At 38.3% G+C, this 20967-nt stretch overlaps 1 protein-coding gene across 1 annotated transcript in view; it reads right to left on the reverse strand.

The window, feature by feature from the left end:
- LOC126874591 (rho GTPase-activating protein 100F) overlaps positions 1 to 20967 on the reverse strand; it is a 78256-nt gene that overhangs the window by 52479 nt on the left and 4810 nt on the right. The window contains exons 2-4 of the mRNA XM_050636812.1: positions 14079 to 16918; positions 9730 to 9832; positions 4748 to 4991 (exon numbers count right to left, since the gene is read on the reverse strand). Of these exons, the coding sequence (XP_050492769.1) occupies positions 4748 to 4966 (219 nt within the window). The 5' untranslated portion in view covers positions 4967 to 4991; positions 9730 to 9832; positions 14079 to 16918. The remainder of the gene's footprint in view (positions 1 to 4747; positions 4992 to 9729; positions 9833 to 14078; positions 16919 to 20967) is intronic.

Raw genomic sequence — 20967 nt, forward strand, 5'->3', positions numbered from 1 at the left:
TCCGTATCGCGTGCTCGATCGCACGTAATGTACTCCAACTGCAACGACTACAACGTCGAGTTTTCGCGGAAGCATGCAAAATATTCGAGCTGTCGACACGCGTGATACGCGGAAGGAACGTAAAGCCGGCTTCCGGAAATCTATACGCCGGCTTATGGAAATACATCAAGCCGGAACTGGCTTTTACAATGTCAGTTATCTACTTCTTGTCATCAAAACCAAATTTGTCCCTAGAATAATCCTAGGGATCCCTAGAAAGTTATAATAAAATTCTAACCAATACTTAACTGTATTGCTTCATTCTCCTTTCAAATTTCAACGATTGAAAAATCTGCCATATTTTACAAGTAAAATTGATTTAATAAAATTTATGCCAAAAAACTTTCTGTCCAAATTCGTAAAAATTACCGTGCCAACAAAATAATTTTGTGCTTAATATTTTATATCATGAAATTTGATAATTCGAAACTTTTTAATTTCTGGTTTTTATTACTTTTTTTTTCATCGAAAAAGTAGAATCGAATTTTGACGAAAGTTTTCGACAGAAAATGGCGTCTATACAGGGAGAGAAAGTTTTCCTACGGAGTTTCTGATCGTGGAAGAGCAGAAGCGCCTAAATGACATCGTTTATTATTTTAATGACGTCATTAGTGGAATTTAAATAAACTTGTTCGCGAGCCACTTCGTCCCGTGACAGTTTTATTCGTCGTTGCCACGACATTTGGCTATTCTCGCTACATTCGCACCGCCATTAGTGTCTTATTTTTCCTCTAGCATCCTCCCACAACTATTTTATCGCATTCACACTCAGTCACAGATGTCCACGTACAACCATCAATCTTTCTCTATCTGATTTATCAAACGAACCTTAAAAAGCATTTTATCGCTAAATTGTTTATATAGTATTTTATATCGGGAATTGGTTAATTAAAAAGCGATGTTTTCAATTTTGAATTTTCATAATTAGAAATTTTTTTATTCGAAATTTTTATAATCCAAAATTCTCCGATTGTAAATTTTTGTAATGCAAAAATTTGTTTAACATTTTCCTCTTAATAACTGTAATATATCGTGTGAAATTAACTGAAAATAATCGCTTCGTTGTAATTTCCTGACTTTAATGAATATACACATGTGCAAACTTTTGGACCAGGTTGTACAAATGGCGAGGACAAGAAGAGAGAAAAAAAGTGCTGACTTAATATTACGGATTAATAAGTTGATCAGAATATTCGCCAACAATAGAGGAAGCACGGGAAAATTCCGGCGGAAGCGTTGAAATTGAACGCTTTGAGCTTTAGGTTGGCAACGGACGGGGGATCCCCCTTCACACTGTCGCGATGCTTTTGATACCTGCTGAAGGGAGTATCCCCCTTTGTGCCAGTGTAGCACTTTTAACACTCTCTCCCTCTGGGAAGGGCCTCCACACAGCCACTATGAGCACGCCGTTTCACGCTAGCATGGTGAAAAGTTTCCGAGCTCACCATGGAACGTGGCCCCGGAAACATGCTCGATATTCGCTGGATGCCATGGTTCACGCTTAACCCTTGGCATATTTACCAAGATCAGGTCAAACAATATACGTATATAACCCTACAGTGCTTATCTAATATTGTTTGATATATAGTACCAGCAATCTTACAATGAATTTTATTCCTGATTTTTAAATTTTTATTTTTGTTAAATAGAAGAAGATAAAAGATCAATTAAAACCTATCAGAAATTGATCTTGCTACCATCGACCAATGAATTAACCAAATTGTCTAACAAAGGATCTCCTATCAGGGTTCCAGAAACCCTTCATCCAATATATTATTATTATAGATTTTTAGCATTTCCTACCCCTCTTTTTTTAATACATAAGTCACCCTATACGAAGATTAACCAGTAATAAAGCAATAACGAAGATGATGGCCTTAAACTCTACAAACTTTAAACTCTAAAAAATAAAATAAACTCCGATGCAAATAAAGCTTCCACAACGTTTACGATAAATTGGCCGAAATTCCTCAGGAGAGGAGTATTCGTCGTGGGAACCAGCGAGGAACACAGTTGGCCCTACCCTAATCTAAAACGAGGATAATCATACTTGATAAAACTTAATCAGCAACGCGGTGGGTTTAATAAAGCGTAAACGCGGTAGATAATAAACGTGAAATAATAGATGATGAAATCTGCAGGCTAGATGAAACGTTTCCAGGCCGTGGGCAAACTGTGGGGTTGTTTTCGAGTGGAACAATATAAAAATGACGCGGCATAGCTGTGCCACGTATTCTGTGCCAGGACGGGCGTCGTCTTTTCTTTTCCACCCTGTCCACCCCATTGTCTTCGCTTCCCAGTGAACTTGTGCACATGACTCGTTTTCAAAAGACCATCTCCACGCTCGTCATAGGCACGTCAAGAAGCGAAGCAAAGTCGAAGGACAGGGACATATTTTCATGGTGAATTATCCTGGAATTATATTGTTCTTTAGACTATTGTAGTTTTGCTAGGTTGGTGCGTTCTATATGGAACTTTGCCTTTACCAAGTTTAAATTCACCGGGCCAATGTTAACCATGATAGCTTTTAAAGGTAAACCTATAACCGAGTCTAAGCTTTTGACCTATATTTTCACAAATCCTTGAAACGATGTCAATCAAATTTTGATAGAGTGCTCTATTAATAGCGCTAAATGAATTGAATACCCGGGCTTTTCCATAAAGCTCGCAGAACAAAAGATCGTATCCAATATGTACAGAAAGTTCGTACGATTCTCTATGAAAAAGATTGATTAAACTTATTTTCTAATCCATTTATCTATTCTATTCATTTATCCACGTGGAACTGGAATTAGTGTGTTGTATAAGCTAAAAATTTGAACAGACGATAGTACAATGGAGATGGAATATCTTCTAATTTAGAATTAGTGTAAGAATTAATATAACTATAATTGAAAAATTGATTCCAAATTCTTGGCCAATGGTATACGGCTGTATAAAGCTTCTAAAATGTTCCAATACGCTATATTTTCATATGGTATTTAATCACCAAGTACAGTAGCGAATTTAGTATGGAATCTTATGAGACACATCGCGTCTCTATATTCTGATTTTCAGAGGCATCGGCAGAAACGCGAGGTAAATAATAATCATCGACAGTTGGTGCGATGATTTGGACGAGAAATCAATCGCGGAGTTGCATACGTTTATTTGGTTGGTCCTGCATCATCGGTTGGAATAGAAAATAATGGCAAGCTGCCGGATATTTGTGGGCGGGAGTGTGACAAATATATATGATAAAAGCCGAGCTGTTCCGCTCCGTATCTCGATATTGATTTATAACGGGCCGATATTCGCCAACCGTATATCGGAACTGTGTTTTCGATTTCCATGTAACGCATTCACCGAAAATTTGATATTTCACTTCGAATATCAATAAGTATATTGAAGCCAAAAATGTACAAGCCTCTGACATCGTTGTGCCTAGGAATAATTTCTACACAAGAAACTGAAAATATTTTGGTATTTTTTCCCTGACAGAAATAGGTTTCTCATTTAGGAATTTTCCCGTTTCAGGTTTTTCCGATTTCGGCTTTTTGTCCTAGATCTTTCATTTTTGGATTTCTCTTATCTTGGATGTGCCCCGGCTTGGGCTTTTCTATTTTAGATCTTGCCGATCTGTAGTTTTCTTGTTATATTTTTATCTCCTACCTGAAATTTCATACGTGACGCTTTCTAAAAGAAAATTTAAAAAATTTTGAAAGAAATTTCAAGAAAAAAAGTTTATGGCTAAACTTAAACTAGGATATAAATATCTACATTTCCTCATAGTAAAATCCTTAACAGTGGCGCTATTTTATAACAAAATATTCCTAGAATGGCTCTCCACGGTTCAGACTTGGGGAAACATCGTTCAACTTTCTCATTACCTGGCAAACACGCTAAAATTACATCTAAAATGAAACAAGAACCGTTTCCAAGGAAACGGGATGGTCTAATCATCGTATGGATCTAAATAAACATTGACGATGAGGCCACGTGGTGATAGGATTGTGTAACTGGACCATGCTCGTGGGAGCACGTGACATTAACCCGATTAATCTGATTTCACAGATGCAATCGTGTCCAGGTGGTTCGATGGACGCAGCCAGTGTAAATTGAATCCAGTAATCGAAGACACGCGGAAGTACACCAATCTACCATTCTCTTGCTTGCTCTCCTATTGTGATACTATCACGAGTCCTAGATTCTTACTGTTATTTATATAGACCATCCTTATATTCTAGATAATAGATCTTGCCAAATTTGGAGTTTTCAATTTTGGGGCTTTCTATTTAGGATTTTTCCCAATTTGGAAACTTTCAATGTGTACCTTTCCTCCTGCAACTTTCCTGCTTTAAATGTACCCAATTAATTAGAACTTTACTACTTTCGACTGTCCACTTTTGGATCTTCCTATATTTTGATTGGCCAGTTTACAATTTCCCCAACTTTAGGTTTCCTTAATTTTGGATCTTCTCAATTCACAGATCTCATTGTATGTTACTAAAATAATACGCGAGCGTAGGCAATTAGGAGGTTCGAGTGGTAATCGACTGAAACGGCTTCACTTCGAAGCTATTAACTTCGAACTTGATCTCAGCCCCATCAGCCGAGGATGAGTCCCTACAGTTCCATGCAAAGCGGGTTTCCTTGGCTGAAGTACCAAGGGTGTTGCAGTTGTAACGAGCATGCAATCCTGAAGGGTTGAACGATGCTTGGTACTCACTTTTCTGCGGCCGCAGCAGAGCATGGCTGCTGCGCTGCAGCTGCGGCGAGCCGTCGACGAGAGTTGAGGCTGATGACAGACGTAGCTGAGTCGTGCGCCCCCTTCCCGCTGCAGCTGCACCACGCGCACCTGCAGCTGCACCTGCTCCCGCTCCCGCTGCCCTTGACCGACACCGACTCGACCACCGTACTTGATGCGCACGTGTTTTCGCCACTGCATGAGTTCGGTGCGTCATGCCCTCTTCCTGAAATTCAATCATCGATTAGTAAAAAGGCTAATGATTCGAGGAAGATCGGTTGGGGACTAATTTTGAACAAGGATAGTGGGACGTAACAGAATTATCTTTAATTAGAGGGATCTTAGGACGTGGTCATTTGGCAAATCGGTAAGTTTGGAATTTCCAAGTTTCAACGTTGTCAAATTTCGGAAGGCCCAAATTTGGAAATTTTTTGTCTATCAAATTTCCAATCTATCGGTCTTTGGAGTTTTTGGAAACTCTAACATTCCGAAACTTTTGACGTTTGGGTGCCAAGATCCTGAAATTTCCAAATCTTCAAATTAAATCTTTGAACATTCAAACTGCAGAATTCTCAAATTTCTGAATTTAATATTTAATTTCCTATAAAAAGTCTCCAATCGTCCTGCTGTTTTTTTCTTCGGCATTTAAACAACACCTTGCGGCTAGGGTCGTGCTACGGCTAAATCAGTTTCTTCGAGAAGCCGGGAGCCTGACCGCAAGAATTAATTAATGAACCACGAAGGCTAAAGGGTGGGTGGGAATTTCGGAATCTTCATGTGCTCTCGGCACGACACACAAGGCTATCAAAAGCAATCACCGTTACGTAACACGTCGTTGCTAAAAGGCTTCCATAGGGTGTTGCCGTACGGCTAATGCACTTTGTTAGCAGAGCAGCCTCGTAGTCGCAAATTTTTGCTGAAGCTAAGGATGCCAGGAGTCGCCACCCATTCCTTACCCCTTGGAAAAGCAGGACAGATCGATCGATACGTACCGGGTGGGGGTAAAGAGAGGAACGCACAGGCTGCATACTCCTACTACACATTAAACGTCTCTATAATCTTCACCATACGTTCTGGGTATCCTGACACCATGAGCAACCATACACCTTCGCTGCTTGAAAACTTTTAACATGACACCGTCAGTTCTATCCTTCTTCGTTTATGAAGCTACATGTTTTCAAGAATTATACTCTCTTCAATCAACTATACTTTTAACGAACATTCTTCTTGTCCATTCATAGTTAATTGCGAGATTAAAGAGACTTTCGATGAAAAATTATTTTCCTGTGCAAACTTTATTATTATTGATCTAAGCCAAGAGCCACGTTTAATCGATCTGTTGATCTAATCTTAAGCCACGTACGTGTAATCCATTAACAGGCAATATGTTTTATTAGATATACGTATATTCGTTTCTATTTCGAAACTTTCGATTCCTCAAATATATGAACCCTCCAATTTCTGAATTTTGAAACTTTCCTAATAGCCAGATTGTTTGATTTCTAATTATATTTCCTATAAGTTTCAATCTCTTTGAAATGGAAATTTTCAAGAACAGTCCCTATACTAAAACGAGAGAACCCAATAAATGGATAACTGGATAAGTCGAGCAAACAGCATAGTAATAAAATCACGAAATTGAACGCTGAAACTCATTAGGCTTAGACAGGTTACGAAACCAATTTGAGGATCGTAACACGAAGGTTTCGACGTCTACGACAGCTGATAGGTGACTGGCCGGAATCACTAGACTTTTTACTATCACTTCCCTGAATCAGGCACGTTCAAGGTTGCCCTCCTAAAATCCCTATTTGCTGTTCCCATTTTATCACTAACAACTGTTGTTTATATTGCCTCGGCGAACCTTATTTGCTATTGATATCCTCCACGCGAGTACACTTGATTGGAGAGAAGTTTTTCCCTTTCATTCTACTGTTTAGAGTTCTCTTTAACTAGCGATTCTGCCTATCCTTGGGAATTTTCCAAGTTAGAATGGCGACAAAAATGTTAGAATGTGGTTAGTAAAGCGAATAAAACAAAAGCAAAGCGAAATTATTAGAAAGAGAATTTTTCTGACGGCTGAAGTTTTGTGAATTTTCTCGGAATTATTATCTAGTACAAAATTTTTAATCTGTAGATTCTGAGAATAAAGTTTGCCAGCTAGTATACCTGAGATTACATGAAAAATATTCCTCGCCACGAAAGAAATTAATTAACTAATATTTTTATGAAAACTATTATTCGATATTATTCTATTAAATATCAAATTTATCCGTGTTAACTAATCCTTAAACAAGAATAAAAGAACCAACGGATAAAATTCCCTAGGTGACTAGGGAGTCAGTTGGAAGTGGAGACTTCTCGTTTGCCCGGTGAACAACGCCATTACACACGCGGAAATCGTGATTCAGCGTTAATTAATGAGCCTTGATTTAATCAGGGCTGCAGCCGCGTTATTAAAAATTCATCTCGACGTAGTTCGAAAGGTGGAAAGCGAACGAGGAAGCGTCGAAGGGCGTCGGTAATCGATGGATCCGTGGACAATCTTTATTTTCGGATGGAACAAATGTAGACGAACGAAAGATACGATCGGTAGGAAATGTAGAACGAGGCCATCGTATCGCGTGCCAAATTAAAATCATTCGATCATCTGGGAACCGATGGATGGATCCTAGCCATTAATAAATTAACACACCCTGGTATCGACTGGCTGCTAGATAAAGTTATTAGGCCACTCTCTGCGTGTCTGATACTCCCCTGGCATATTTCTTCTAATATTATCATCTCACTGGAATCCACTATAAATTACAAATTACTAATCTCAATAAATATTCTAGTAAAGTTTTATTTGACACCAGATTAGGTAGGAAACTTAGCTTTCATTAAGAATTCATCGCGAACTTTGACCTAACCTTCAAGAAGATTTTTCTCAAAATAGTATCAGAAAACTATCGTTAAAAGGCTATTAGCATAACAAATCAAATATTGAACTGAAATCTCACTAACCTTGGCAAAGGTTAATTAAGGCTTGGATTAATTCTCTAACCTATTCATCATGGAACCTATCCTAACCTCGATAGATTTGCCTTAAAAAATTACCAGAATTGTTCAAACAATTCTTAGTCGTCAACTATTGAGAACTGAAATTCTATTATAAGCAAAGGATCAATCCTAATCTAGTCGACGCGAACCCTAACCTAACCTCTAAGAAGATTCCGCTCGAAAGAGTATCAGAAAGGGATTGGAACGATGTGTAGCAGGTAGAAGGATAGTGTATTTAAATCACTAGGTGAATAAGGGCCGAAACAAAACGCTTCCAGCCCCCTTTATGGTAACCGAATAATCGATCGCACGTGGCTGTGCGCAATCACAGTTGACCTAGGGCCACCGAGAATTATGCCAGGAATCTCATAAGCGACGTCCATCACCGACCGAATGTCTCGGTCTTCAATTCAATTGGTGGTACTATTCATACGACACATTCTGTGTCAAGCTCGCGTTGGCTCATTAAGAATCAATGAAATCCTCAACCGCGTGCGGCTGTCGTGGCATAACCTTGACCTTACCCTCCCTTTCACGGATTCTCCCTAAAAAGGGGGTTAGCTCCTAGTGCATGGGAACAATTTATGGAATAATCTCGTCTGAACCATACCGACTTCGTTCGAGCAATCAGTGATAAAGTTGCCTGGAATCTTTGAGTGGTTAGGAAACTTATGGTAATAAGTAAGAGGAAACAAATTGCTGATAACTGGTGAAAAATTGAGAAAGAAGAGAGTAAAGTTGAAGAGCTAGGGGAGAAGATACTTTTGTAGTGACATTGGTTCTCTATAGTTTTCATATCTCTTGATGATCTAACTTCTAGGTTATTCACTAAAATTCGAAGCCTAGAAGAAAAGACACATTTATTATGGTACCACAATGAGTAGAGATGTTTTAGCTTCTTCTGATTTACCGAATCTTCCCACTTTTGGATACAATTACCAAATAAGGAAAAAAAGAAAGGAGGAAATTATAATCTTGAATGGGACGTTAATGCCCTAGGAATTTTTGAGTTTAATGAAGGTAGGAAGTTCCTCTCTCTTGTTAGTTTACTACATCTCTGTGGCCCTAAGTAGCTTGATGAGGGCTCATAAATAACGGTGCTACGCTGCTCCAGTAAACGACCAATCGGTCCCTGGCGATACTTCTGGCAACAAACCTGTTCCAGGGAAATACTCGCACGGGGGAAAAACGTGCAGCGTAATGATACTGATGCACGTGTAAGGGTAAACTGTCGTGCTCCCCATGGACGCTCTTCTGCTACCGTGAATCCATAAAAGTTCCACCGTTCATGCAATCTTTTTGAACCAGAAATCACTTCTGTCTCAAGATTCGAGATTAAAAACCTTTCCTAAACACAATTCTAACTTTGTATATACAAATAGGATATATATCCTAATTATAAAAAATACGAAACATTTCCGTAAAAAGAGAAGAAATTATAAGACACCCAGTTACAGTACACACTACACACATCTCAAATAAATTAATTCGATAGCTACAGAGACATTAAACAAATTGCAAGAGTCTAATTACATAGGTCTGAGTAAATCAGTAAATAAAAATTTTCATCAATCACACATAATTTGAATAACTGAACGAACCATATCTAGTTCTTCTTGATATTTGCTATCACGTATAACTAATGCAACAGAAGCGAATGTTTAATGGTCATTCGAAGTACAAGCGGCGTGCTTGACACAGAGGGCACCTGTACGCTCGTCTCAGATAGAAATATCGCGTTGAATTACAAAGAAGAAAACGTGTGTTGGTGGCATGCCATGCAGGTTTACTCGTATTTCCAGAGTAATTTCCAATCGATGCAATTCTCTGGGCACACTTGGAGAAGAGTTCTCGCAGTTTGGAAAGAAGTTAGAAGAACAGGAAGTGATAGAAGAGATATAGGTGGCGTGCTTGATCGGTACCTTCTAAAAATCATTTCTCGCGCGAAGGGCCGACGGGTCCCTGCTCGAGCAGACCTGGGTCTCTTCTCTCATTCTGGCCCACCGATCACCTTCTCGCGCTCTCCTGAAACAAAATAAGAATAGTTACGTTAGTACGTAGGTATTTAATGAGACTTTTAGTTATTTCATTAATCGGTATAATAAATATTTATATTTATAGAATAGATAACGTAGGCATATCGCAAGGCGGATCAAGTAAAGTATGGAACACTTTGGAATTCCAAAACTTCAATCTGACTTTCTTATGTTACTTATTAGAGTTTACTGTATCTTTTGCTGTGTTATTACAAATCAACAATGACAGTATTGTATTATTATTATTTAAAATATAATTCTGAATGAATAAACAGAAAGTGATGGTAAAATGAAAAATAAGTATTTTTCTAGAGTATACTCCATGTGACTTTGCTTTTTAGTAACGAAGCTTTAAAGATGCAAGTGTTGGGCGTCAGCTGAAGAGCAATCCCCCATACACCGAAACCCCACGGAAACAAGGAGCGTATGACGGGTTGCTCGTCGACAAGCGCTCCATCGAAACCTTTATATAAAGAATAAGATTATTATATCATCTCATTCTTTACTCTACAAATTCTATAACCTAGTAAACTGCTGAAACTAAACTCTCTGAAACTGTATTTTATTTCAGGTTGTGTTACAAGTAGATTGCTCATTTCCATGCATTTATGGGAAATTTAAAGGTGAAAGAATACGGAAAGGATCAAAAGTAAAGTACCCTTTATAATATTTACTGCGTGAAGCAAATATCTACTTAGATTCACTTCTTTTAGATATTAACCTAGACTATTTTCTTCTTTGTAACAAAGAGAAAGAGAGAGAGAGAGAGAGAGAGAAGAATTTCAAAGCAAATTCCTGGAAGTTATCGATAAGTTTTAAGGCTCCTATGTGAAAATTCAAAAACTTGCATAGAAGTTTGGCTTCGACAGGCGGGAGTAATAAAGCTTCCGGACTTTCGACTTCGCAGACAACTCCATGGGAAAACGTCAGCGTTAAGCAAAGGAGTTCTCAATATGACATAAAGCTGGAGGAGCATTGTGCTTTTGATCACTCATCGTTCTTTTCACTTTCCTTTCCAATAAAACAATTACAAACTGCTCGTATAATTTATCTCGAAATAACCACATGCCAGATATACTTCTTTTCAATATTCTGATCAATCGCATACAATATTGAAATTTTTAAACACTAAATATTTAATTTTTCAAAAATGCTGAGCACATGATCGTCTAATTAATTTACACAAGCTTTTCCTTCCTCGGTAAATGAGAATTATAAAGAACCAAATATCCAAAATTTTCAGCACATGATCCTCTAATTACTTTATACAGGTTTCTTTCTACAGGACTACGTATATTTGAATATTATACTCTTTTGAATATTTCGACCAATTCCATACATCAGATTCGATAGTTTTATCAATTGCATTACAATTAAAAGTTTTATGATTATATTCCTCGCAACATCGAATATCCAACTATCTAAATTTTCAACACTTGAACTCCTAACAAACGAGTTCAGTTTCAACGACATAGATAAAGGTAACTGAAATCTTGGAAGTATCAACTACTTTACCAAACAATTCAGACAACAGATTGGAGCTGGCGATTCCCTGATCACAAACACTATCTACAAAGCGCCCAAACGATTCACACTAGTATCTTACACAGAATCGGCGAAATTTTTCCGGCGAGACACAACAGCTCGTTAGAAAGAAGGGCAAAAAAATGAACTGAAAAAAGCTGTCCACGAGGAGGCACGCGAGATTAACTACACCGGCTCACGCCAAGCGTATCTTAACAACGTCGTACACGCCACTTAACGCCCAACATCGCGGCACACGATTTTCCTTCTTTCCGCGAGGACGAGGAAGGCGACGACTTCCACGGGGGGACGAGCGCGGTCTCAAACTGCGCGACGACGTGTGTGTGCCGTCGTTAAATAAAAGGGGGGGCCTACTACTGCGCAAAATCTTTGTCGTAAGGGCGGTTCGATCGCCGTTTGGTCCATGTGATATCAGTCATCCTCCGGATGATAACTCAATCGTCTTCTTTTTCCTCGCTTTCCGTTTAAAATTTTTCCTCAGAATTATTTAATCTAAAGATTTTAGTAACATAATTAATATTTATGTCAATAATAAAATATGATAATTTAATAAATTACCTTCAGATATTTACTTTGAGATATTTGTTGAAAACTGTACCTGAGGTTTGCCTATTCTATGGATTTCGTTATTTAATAGTGGAATTGATATTTGCCTAAAATATATATATATATGAAAATTATTTTAAAAGTTTGTCAAATTGATTACTACAGGTGCTACTTAAAATAATCGTGAAAGTGTAGGATGTAATATAGTATATGATAGTGATTTTAAATATTTAAAAATTGACTAGTTAGCGGCGTATGCGGTAACAATTTTACGTGCTTTGTACAAAATGATCTTGAGACAATCTTCCACTCAAAGTTTAATATCATTTAAGAGTTGCGCGGGATGATATTTGGAACTTCTTCGCATACAGTTCCCCCTTTACCGTTACTTGCTTCATTCATTATTTATTTTGAGCCAGAGTGCAGCGACATGAATAAACAAAGGCACGATGCGGAACTCTGCTTCAGAATGAATACACGTTTACGGTCATTCCACATAAACGTAGTTTCTTTCATCAAACAAGTCAAAACTGTGAAAAGAAGAAAGCTCTCTCAGAAAAAGAAAATATATATATCATCAAATATGAATATATTTCTTAATGACTATACAATTCTCAAGAAATTCTTCATGTAATAAAACATTGTTTTGAGTGCTGATATGCACCAGAGTTCTCACAAGCTACAGTCGATGCTATTATACTCGAGCAAAGAATCAGCGACATTCAACTGGTTCTCCTGAACTTCGTTCCTCGATTCCGCTTTCCGTTTCATGTTCTATCGATACGGAAGAGACAAGGAGAGCCTCCAGTGGCAATGAAGAAGCACAAAACTAGCAAATGAAAATATAGAAACGGACAGACCAAGCCTGACTGACCAACTAAGACAAACCACTTGGGAGAAGATACTACAATTGTGCACCATCTTGGAATTTCTTCTTCTCTTCAACAAGAAGAAGAAAGAAAGAAGGCGAAGAATATTGTGAAAGTTCGGTTCTGCATCCAGCACAAGTAGCGTTGGAATTTTTATATTCTTCTTAGAGCGGAGATAGGTGTACCGGTTTAACGATCCCATTATCTTCAAAGAAAGTTATAGAAGGAGGATAGTAAAGCTATTTATACGCTCCCCCGCGTCTCGCCCTAAGGGTGTCGTTATTCTAATTATGGATTTTCCTCGTGTAATAGCCGGTTAGAAGTCACGATATAAAAAGTAGCCTCCAAAAACGCTATCGCTCTCTTCTCTTCTTTAAAATGTCGCGATAATCTTCCAACACGTTCTACATGCAGATTTCGGCTGAAAACAGGCGATCGTCCAATTAATTGAAACAATATGTGTAGTTAAAGTAGTTAAAGACGCAGAATATTAAGAAGTGGTACGGCGAAGAGCAAAACGAAGCGATTCCGACTGTGAAAAATAGATGCCAGTAGGGTCGATAAGGTGGCAATGGACGCAGAAGAAGCTCGTGGAGCGCAATTTCGGATCGTACGGCAATGTAGCCGGGCCTGGATCGATAAGGGATACGTTTAAGGGCGAGAGTAACAAGAGCATCGCAGCAGCCAGGATCTTGCTCACTGTGTTCCTTACATCAATCAAGTAACACCTGCCACTATCCTTTGAATAATGACAGCAACCAACTACGTACCCTTCATCTAAAGTCATAAAAGAGGAAGCAAAATAATAAAACATATACTCGCTAACCTCGAAAAGAGATAAAACACAAAATATATACTGAACGAGCAAGAACAGATATAAAAGAAAAGTATAAAGAATAAATAAGAAAAGTAGGTAATAGAGATACCGTACAGTAGTATAGAACGAGTGGAAAGAACATAGAAACACGGCGAAGAAAGGGTGAAGAAAGGGAAGAAGGGTCGGGTGAAGCACGATTTCGTGGTGGCGTGCCAGAGCCAATGGTCCCGGACCAGCGGATCGATATACCCTTTTTCGAGAGTGCCTTCAACCGACCCTCCCTCGACTCGTACTAACATACAGCCACACGTACACATAAACACTGACTACCCTCTTTCCTCTCTCTCTCCTCAAGGAAGACGCGCGTGTTGCCGACTCTCTCTCTTAAACAGCTCTCTACTGAATGAATCAAAGTGACCAGCCTGAGTCCGTCCGGTTTGTCCATTGGTGCAACGTACCTTTCTAGTAACCGAAGGACGAGCAGCTTCAGAGCCAGGAACCCAATGTGGTTGGCCCAGTCCGCCTTTCCTTCGACTTTTTCAGCGAACAAGAAGGAAGCGGGCACAAGTCTTCCGGTTGCAGCTTTCTCACCTCACCGTATAAACGCCACGCGGGAATCAATACGCGCGCCTGCCTCAAGCTTCTCCCTCTCTTGCCCGCTTGTGTTTCACCTCCAGTAAGCCTCTGTCTCTCCCTGTCTCTCCCTGGCTCTCCCGCGATTCTCCACTCTCGAGCAGCACTCTGACTGTCCGTGTCGCGGCTCCAGCCTCCCCGCAGCTGCTCGGAACCTCGTGCACTACCCTTGGTGAACTCGTACCAGAGCCAGCCACAATCACCAGGAGGCGACGACTCAGCGATCCTGGCCCTTTAGCCGGTCATAGAAGGGACACGCGTGTCTCGCGGACGTACGCAGCACGGAAAACCGAGGATTCGCCTGACGACGGTGTGCAACGCACCGCGCCGCATAACCACGACTACCTAGAGTACCCGGGCGGACATGTTGGTCGAGGGAACTGCGCACACGCGCCCCCGGCTCTTCTTCTCGCGTATTCGCCGTGGCCCTCCAGACTACGCTGAATCAATTTTTCCGCCGGACCGAAGTCAGTTTTTGAGTTTCTTTTCAGTTCTCTTCATTCATTTCGTTTTCTTTTATTCTACTTTGGTTCGTTTGGGAACTTCTCTTTTGAAGATTAGGAGTCAATGAAGATGGACTTGTGGATGGAAAAGTGTAATTTTGATTAGAAGGCTTTTGTTAGTAGGCGATTAATCGAGATTAGTCTCCTTCTTCCTTTTATCCTTTCTTTTTTATTTCATTCAAATGAAAGTTTTCGTTTTTTGGGGATTAGTAATCAATGTGGACAGGCTTAAGATATAGGATTTTTGTTAAATATTGGAAAGAGGACATTTCCTAAGCAATTAGTAGTCTACTCTTCCAATTAGTTTCGTTTGCCTTTTTCTCTTTTGCAAGATGGAAATTAATGAAAATGAATCTGTGTGCGGAAATTTTCTAAGGCGTTCCGTGGGAAAATAATCTCATTTTATTTATTTATTTCTTTTATTTTGCTTAGAATTTTATTTTCTAGAAAATGGAAGTCAATAAAAATGGACACTTATTCGCAACTACTTTTCATTTCTTCATTATCTCTTCAAATTTTATTTTGATATTAATTTGGACTTTTTATTTCTGAAAAATGGAAGTCAATGGTCATCGATTTGTAAATTAACAAATTACATTTTAGTTAGGCAATGGAAAGAAGTCGTTCCACAGATGATTAATCGCAATTAGTTTTCTTTCCTTCCCATTATTTCATCCCGCTTGAAATTTCCTTCTTTAAAGGATGGAAGAAGCGAAAGTGAACTTAAGACACAAATAAACAAAGTTTTGGTCAGGTACAGAAAAGAAGACATATCGTAACGTAGATTAGTCGCCTTTGACTATGGGCTATGGTTATTTCGTTGAACTTAATAGGTTTATTGATTCTTCTGGATCTCAGTTGACCGAGCGGCTTTTTGATTTTTTTTCGCCTGACTCGATGCAACAGGTTATTTGAATGCTTTCTGCGGATTCTTTGTTTTTTTCGAACGATTTAGTTCTGTCTGTTCAAACAAAGGCATACGCAGGTTCTTTCTGCATTGGGATATGATATATGATTTTCGGATTTTTTCTCTAGTAATTAATGGAAATACGAAATTAAGGTTCTCGATGTTGAACGATTCTTCGAATTATTTCATGGGGTGGCACGGAAACGCATTTAGTATTGAATATCAATTAATCTAACTGGATCTCCTCGGCTAACACATTTAAGCCATTGTCTTACATCGAGGTTGGCTTGTGCCGCAAATTATGGTTCAAACGTGAGAGCCACGAGTCGTGTTCGTAATACAAATAACGATAGTATATTTTAATAAAATCTATCGAAATATTTCAACAGAATATGCTGAGTTACTGGGTTTGTGCATAGTGACACATAAAAGTATTTGAATAACTTATAATAGAATAAATTATGTTTCACTTATTAAATATCATAACAAATACCCTATTTTAAATATTTTACAAATTTGTATGGCTTTAAATTTCCCATAAATGCATAAAAATATTCAGCCTATTGATAATTATTTTGATTAAATAATAATTTAATGAACCTACATATCATTCAAACTGCACTTAGAAAATCATCCTAATAATTTATCAAATAATTTTACTACGCAATCCTACTATTTACATAATTACATACATACATTCTTTGACATAACTGATTTACCACTTCCCAAAATAATTAAATATTTACTTGCCGTACAAATACCATTTGATAAATACAATATAGTATTCATGAAATTTAACGGGAACGATTGAGAAAATGTTGTTGACAGGAGACAGCAAAGGCGTAGTAAGTCCCCGTAAAAACTGAAATATAGATTCGGCTGGTAAATTGATTCTGTGCCACTGTACGACGAGTCCTGGCTTCTTCTGCTAGTTCTCAGGCTGTCGAACCCTCCGCACGCAGACGTTGAAATTCTTCTTCTCTCCTACTCTTCCGGCCACAGGAACGGCGACAGTGACAGAGAAGCATATGCATAGTGCTACATCGGTTTTCCACGACTTCTCCGAGTTTTATTAAATTTCTTGCCTTGCTGTAAATAGTCCCTCATACGAAACGATGCTTATCGAGGCTCCAGGATAAGCAGAGCCCACCCCTAGTCCGCTGCTTTCTATCACCAACGGATGTACTCGGTATTTCCAGGCTCTCCAGGATGCTGCGATCGATGGAATGCCTCTTAAATTTCTTCCTCGCAGTTTCTGAAGCATACGATATTTTTCTATAATGAGTTTTTGTGAGATACTGTTGCACCTGTGGCTCTTTGGTGCGAAAAGTTTACTATTTGTCTTTTATTTTCAATATCGACATCTGGAGATCTGCAATTTTTTCACAGTATAATAAACTAACAAAAGATTTAGCATAAGCGATTCAGAAAATAATCATCTATCTAGCTTTGAACAACATTTCCTGCATTTTTTGATATTCCAAAAGTATACACTTGCAACTTTTTATGGGAAATGATCATTAATAATCATACTATAATTGTAGTCTGTCTATAATTGTCTATAATTGTAATCATACTATAATTGTAGTCTGTCAAGGTTACTAGAATTAGAAATTAGTAGAATGCAAAAAGCTTCCCATTCTTCATCTATGCACTTTACAAAAATGTCGTTCAAATCTGCAAAATGCACCGATGTAAATTGTTTCCATGAATTGATTATTTCGACAAGCAAGACACGTTTTATATGGACCTTTTAGAAAATTCGTCAGTTTCTGTAGGTTGGATAGGTCGGAGAGCCGAATTGCAGCATCGATAAATTGCAAAGGGTGGATCTACTGAACTGTTCGTTCCGATGGGACGATTTCTCGACGGTCAGGGTCGGCTATTATGGTTTTCCTCGAAATCACGTCGTGTAATCGCCGTATTTTACGAGCTGCTGCGAACTACGGACTATTAGGTCGATACAGTCGCAAAACCTAGGGCCACGCTACTTCACAGACACGTTGATTGCCTCCTCCGTCGCTAATTTTTTCTCCTCTCCCTCCCAACAGGGGTGCAAGATCGCAATCAGCTGTCAATTGTCATACTACTCTCTGACAGAAGTCACTGAAAATATACAGAACCTTAACATGAAGAGGAATCTAGTGGTTTGTGCCAGCCACGACCACTGAGCAGTTCATAACGAAAATCACCTTTGTCTACGTTCTCCCTCTTTCCAAAAACGGAAGAATAACTTTAATCTCTATTCGATGCACGGTTCAACGTTTTAAACAAAATTTTCATCGTATTATACACAAGTCCCTTCTTGATCTACAATTATCTATAATTTATATAATAATAATTTACAATTAATATTCAATTTTAACGATATATATCTCAATAACAATAATTGTTCTCTTAAAATGTGACCTCCAACAGATGTAACACTTAGTTAAACTTCGTCACAATCTTCTTTCTAGAAAATTGATTTCTTTTTAACAGTAAGAATGATTCGGATGAAAATTGTTCTGACGTTATGTTAGTTGAGATGGAAACTGTTCTATCAGATTGCAACATATTTTCTTCCATTTCAGTGAAACAACTGCTTAATTTTCTTATAATTTGAGAGTAAAACGCGGCCAGAATGGATACGTTAATAACGGTGAGAATCATCGCAGAGTTTCTGCCGGACGTTCAATAAAATTCCCCGTGAACAGCTTTCAAATTTATTCGGGTTCGACGCTCGTCGTCGTGACGAGCAATTAAACGCAAAAACGAGAGGGAGATCCTCGCCACTGGGGGATGACGGGATCACCGAACAAGATCGATGAAAGTTACTTGTCTTTCAGCTCAGAGTATATCAGTTTCAACCGTAGACACCAGAAAACCTGAACGTGAAACGGGATCTACCTTCATCCTGCTTCAGTGATGCCTCTAACCACACCAATTGTGACCTAGTGAGTTATTGTCCAAATTGATACTTGAAATCTATTTAGAAATATTAAGTGGAATTAATAAGATTCTCTTTGCTAGAGAGAATTTATCTTCTCTTATTGTTCTTTTAATATTAATTCACGGTAATTTTCAATTATTAAATTAAAATTAAACGAAACATTTTTTCATCGTTAGATTAAATTAGAATTTCTTTATAGAAATTAATTATATACGAGATTATAGCAGTTCTTTTGGAAATATCAAGGCTAGTCGATCTTCGTTCAGTAGATCTGAACATATTAATAAAATTAAATAGCTCAACCATTAAATTTCTATATTTTTACTTATTTCCATGATTTAAATATTCAGTTCTTTAAGATAGCGTTTAAAAAGTTCTGTGCAGTTGCAGTATCGCAGAATTTAACAAAAGTATAAGTATCGTTTAATTTTTCTCACAGAATCCGTTACATCTCTTCAAAAGAAGAAATTCTTCTTTCGAACTTATACCACGAAAACAATTACGCGAGTACGTGTGAACCCAATATTTTGGCCACATCTTAAGTATGAACAATCCTACTAGTATTCTAACAAATGAAATACACATAACCGTAAATTAATCTAGCAAAATTATAATAGCAATTTCTCTTGACGTTCTTCTTTTTTATCTATTTAATAACTTATGAAAGAGATGAAACAGGATGGTTCATGGAAGAAGCTGATGTCTTCTAGATCCCCGTTCGATCAACGTCGACGATTCGTTTCCCTTTCAATTAATTCTTAAGTAGAAGAATCGCCTCTCCTTCGTTGAACGAAAGTAATTCTCGCATGGAAGAATAGGCGGCTGGGAGGAGAGCTAGCTATCTTATCGAGGAAATTCGTTCGAGTGATTCACAGCGAGAGGGCCCCGTCGTGATCCAAAGTTAAGTCGCTCTCTCTTCGTTGTCATTCCCATCGAGCCTAAACGTCCCACTTCCGGTTCGGCTATTCTAGCCTGGATCGATTGGAGAGACCGCCTCGTGTCAAAAACACTCGGCAGAAAGACGTTGCCTCGGCAAGTCGAGCCGGATCCTCTCTATTTGATTCATAAATTTCAGAGCGGTGTCTAACTGAAACTGCAGAATCTAGGAAAGATTATATCTTTATTCTATTTATTCCTAGAAGCTTTTGTTCCATTTAGAAGAGTTATTTTAAGTAAAACTGATAAAAGTTCAAAGAGATCAGTGAAAGTTAAATGGTACCTTATTCTTATCTTCAATTTTCATTTTTATCTTCTTCAATGCAACACACACTTTGCTATTCAAATATAACCACATATTTCTGGCTCTGCTTTTTGTTTATATTTTATCAGAAATATCCTTATTCTAACTAATACCGTTCGACGTACTGTTCATTGCTTTGTTTACACTTCTAAACCAATTTGTACTATTCAACGAAAATTACAATGCAATTAACTATACAAAATTGATCCACAGGAAATCAGCAGATCTACTTGATTTAATGCCACGACTTTCCATTCCAGTTTCTGTTTTATTTGATTTGTTGAAATCTCGCTCAAATACAATAGTCCTTGCTCCACATTTGCTCATCCTTTTCCCAAACCAATCTTTAAAATAGTCTTCAATTTCTATTTTATAAGCATGAAGCTCCTTTTTAGAACATCCACTTCGGCGTGGCTAACGGCATACGCAATGCAGCGATAATTAATACAATATTTATCCAGTTTATCCCGCAGACGGTTTTTCTTCTCGGTTTGAGTTAATTTGGCTCGTTAACGCAACAGGGAATCGCGAGGACTTAATAATTCCCGATGCATGCCGGCCCTGCTGCTCGACCTGGAGTACGATGCTGTGATTGGACGGCATTTGAATGAATGCCATCCGGCATTCACACCTTTTTTCAGCCCCTTCCTTTCAGCCGCGACCCCGTCCATCGTGAAACCCCCGATGTACTCGAGGGTTACGGTAGTTGACACGCGAGCAGCGTGAGCGTGTGCTCGCGTGTGCTTTCCACGTCACGCACACGAGCTACCAACACCGTATCAATTCTCCTCTTCGCCCTGATTGTACATAAAATTATGCAAATTTTCAATTTGTCTATATATAATATAATATATTGGATCTTTTGAAATTTAAAGTATTTTGGAGCTTTAGCGTGGCTTTTGGTTTGAAATTGTTAGCATTCAGAATGAATTTTTCTTTCCGAGTATCTCTTGGTACTTTGAAATAATTTTTGCTTGGAAATTATTAACTGACTCACTTGAATGTACCGTAGAAAATATCAAAGAAGAAGATATTTTCCCCTAGGATCCCAATATGTTGAAAAGGTACTTCTCTAATCTGAACCACAGCTACATCAGAGACAACGAATGGTATCGATTATTTATTACAATAC

The sequence above is a fragment of the Bombus huntii genome, chromosome 16 (assembly GCF_024542735.1).
Source record: "Bombus huntii isolate Logan2020A chromosome 16, iyBomHunt1.1, whole genome shotgun sequence".
NCBI classification, from domain to species: Eukaryota; Metazoa; Arthropoda; class Insecta; order Hymenoptera; family Apidae; genus Bombus; species Bombus huntii.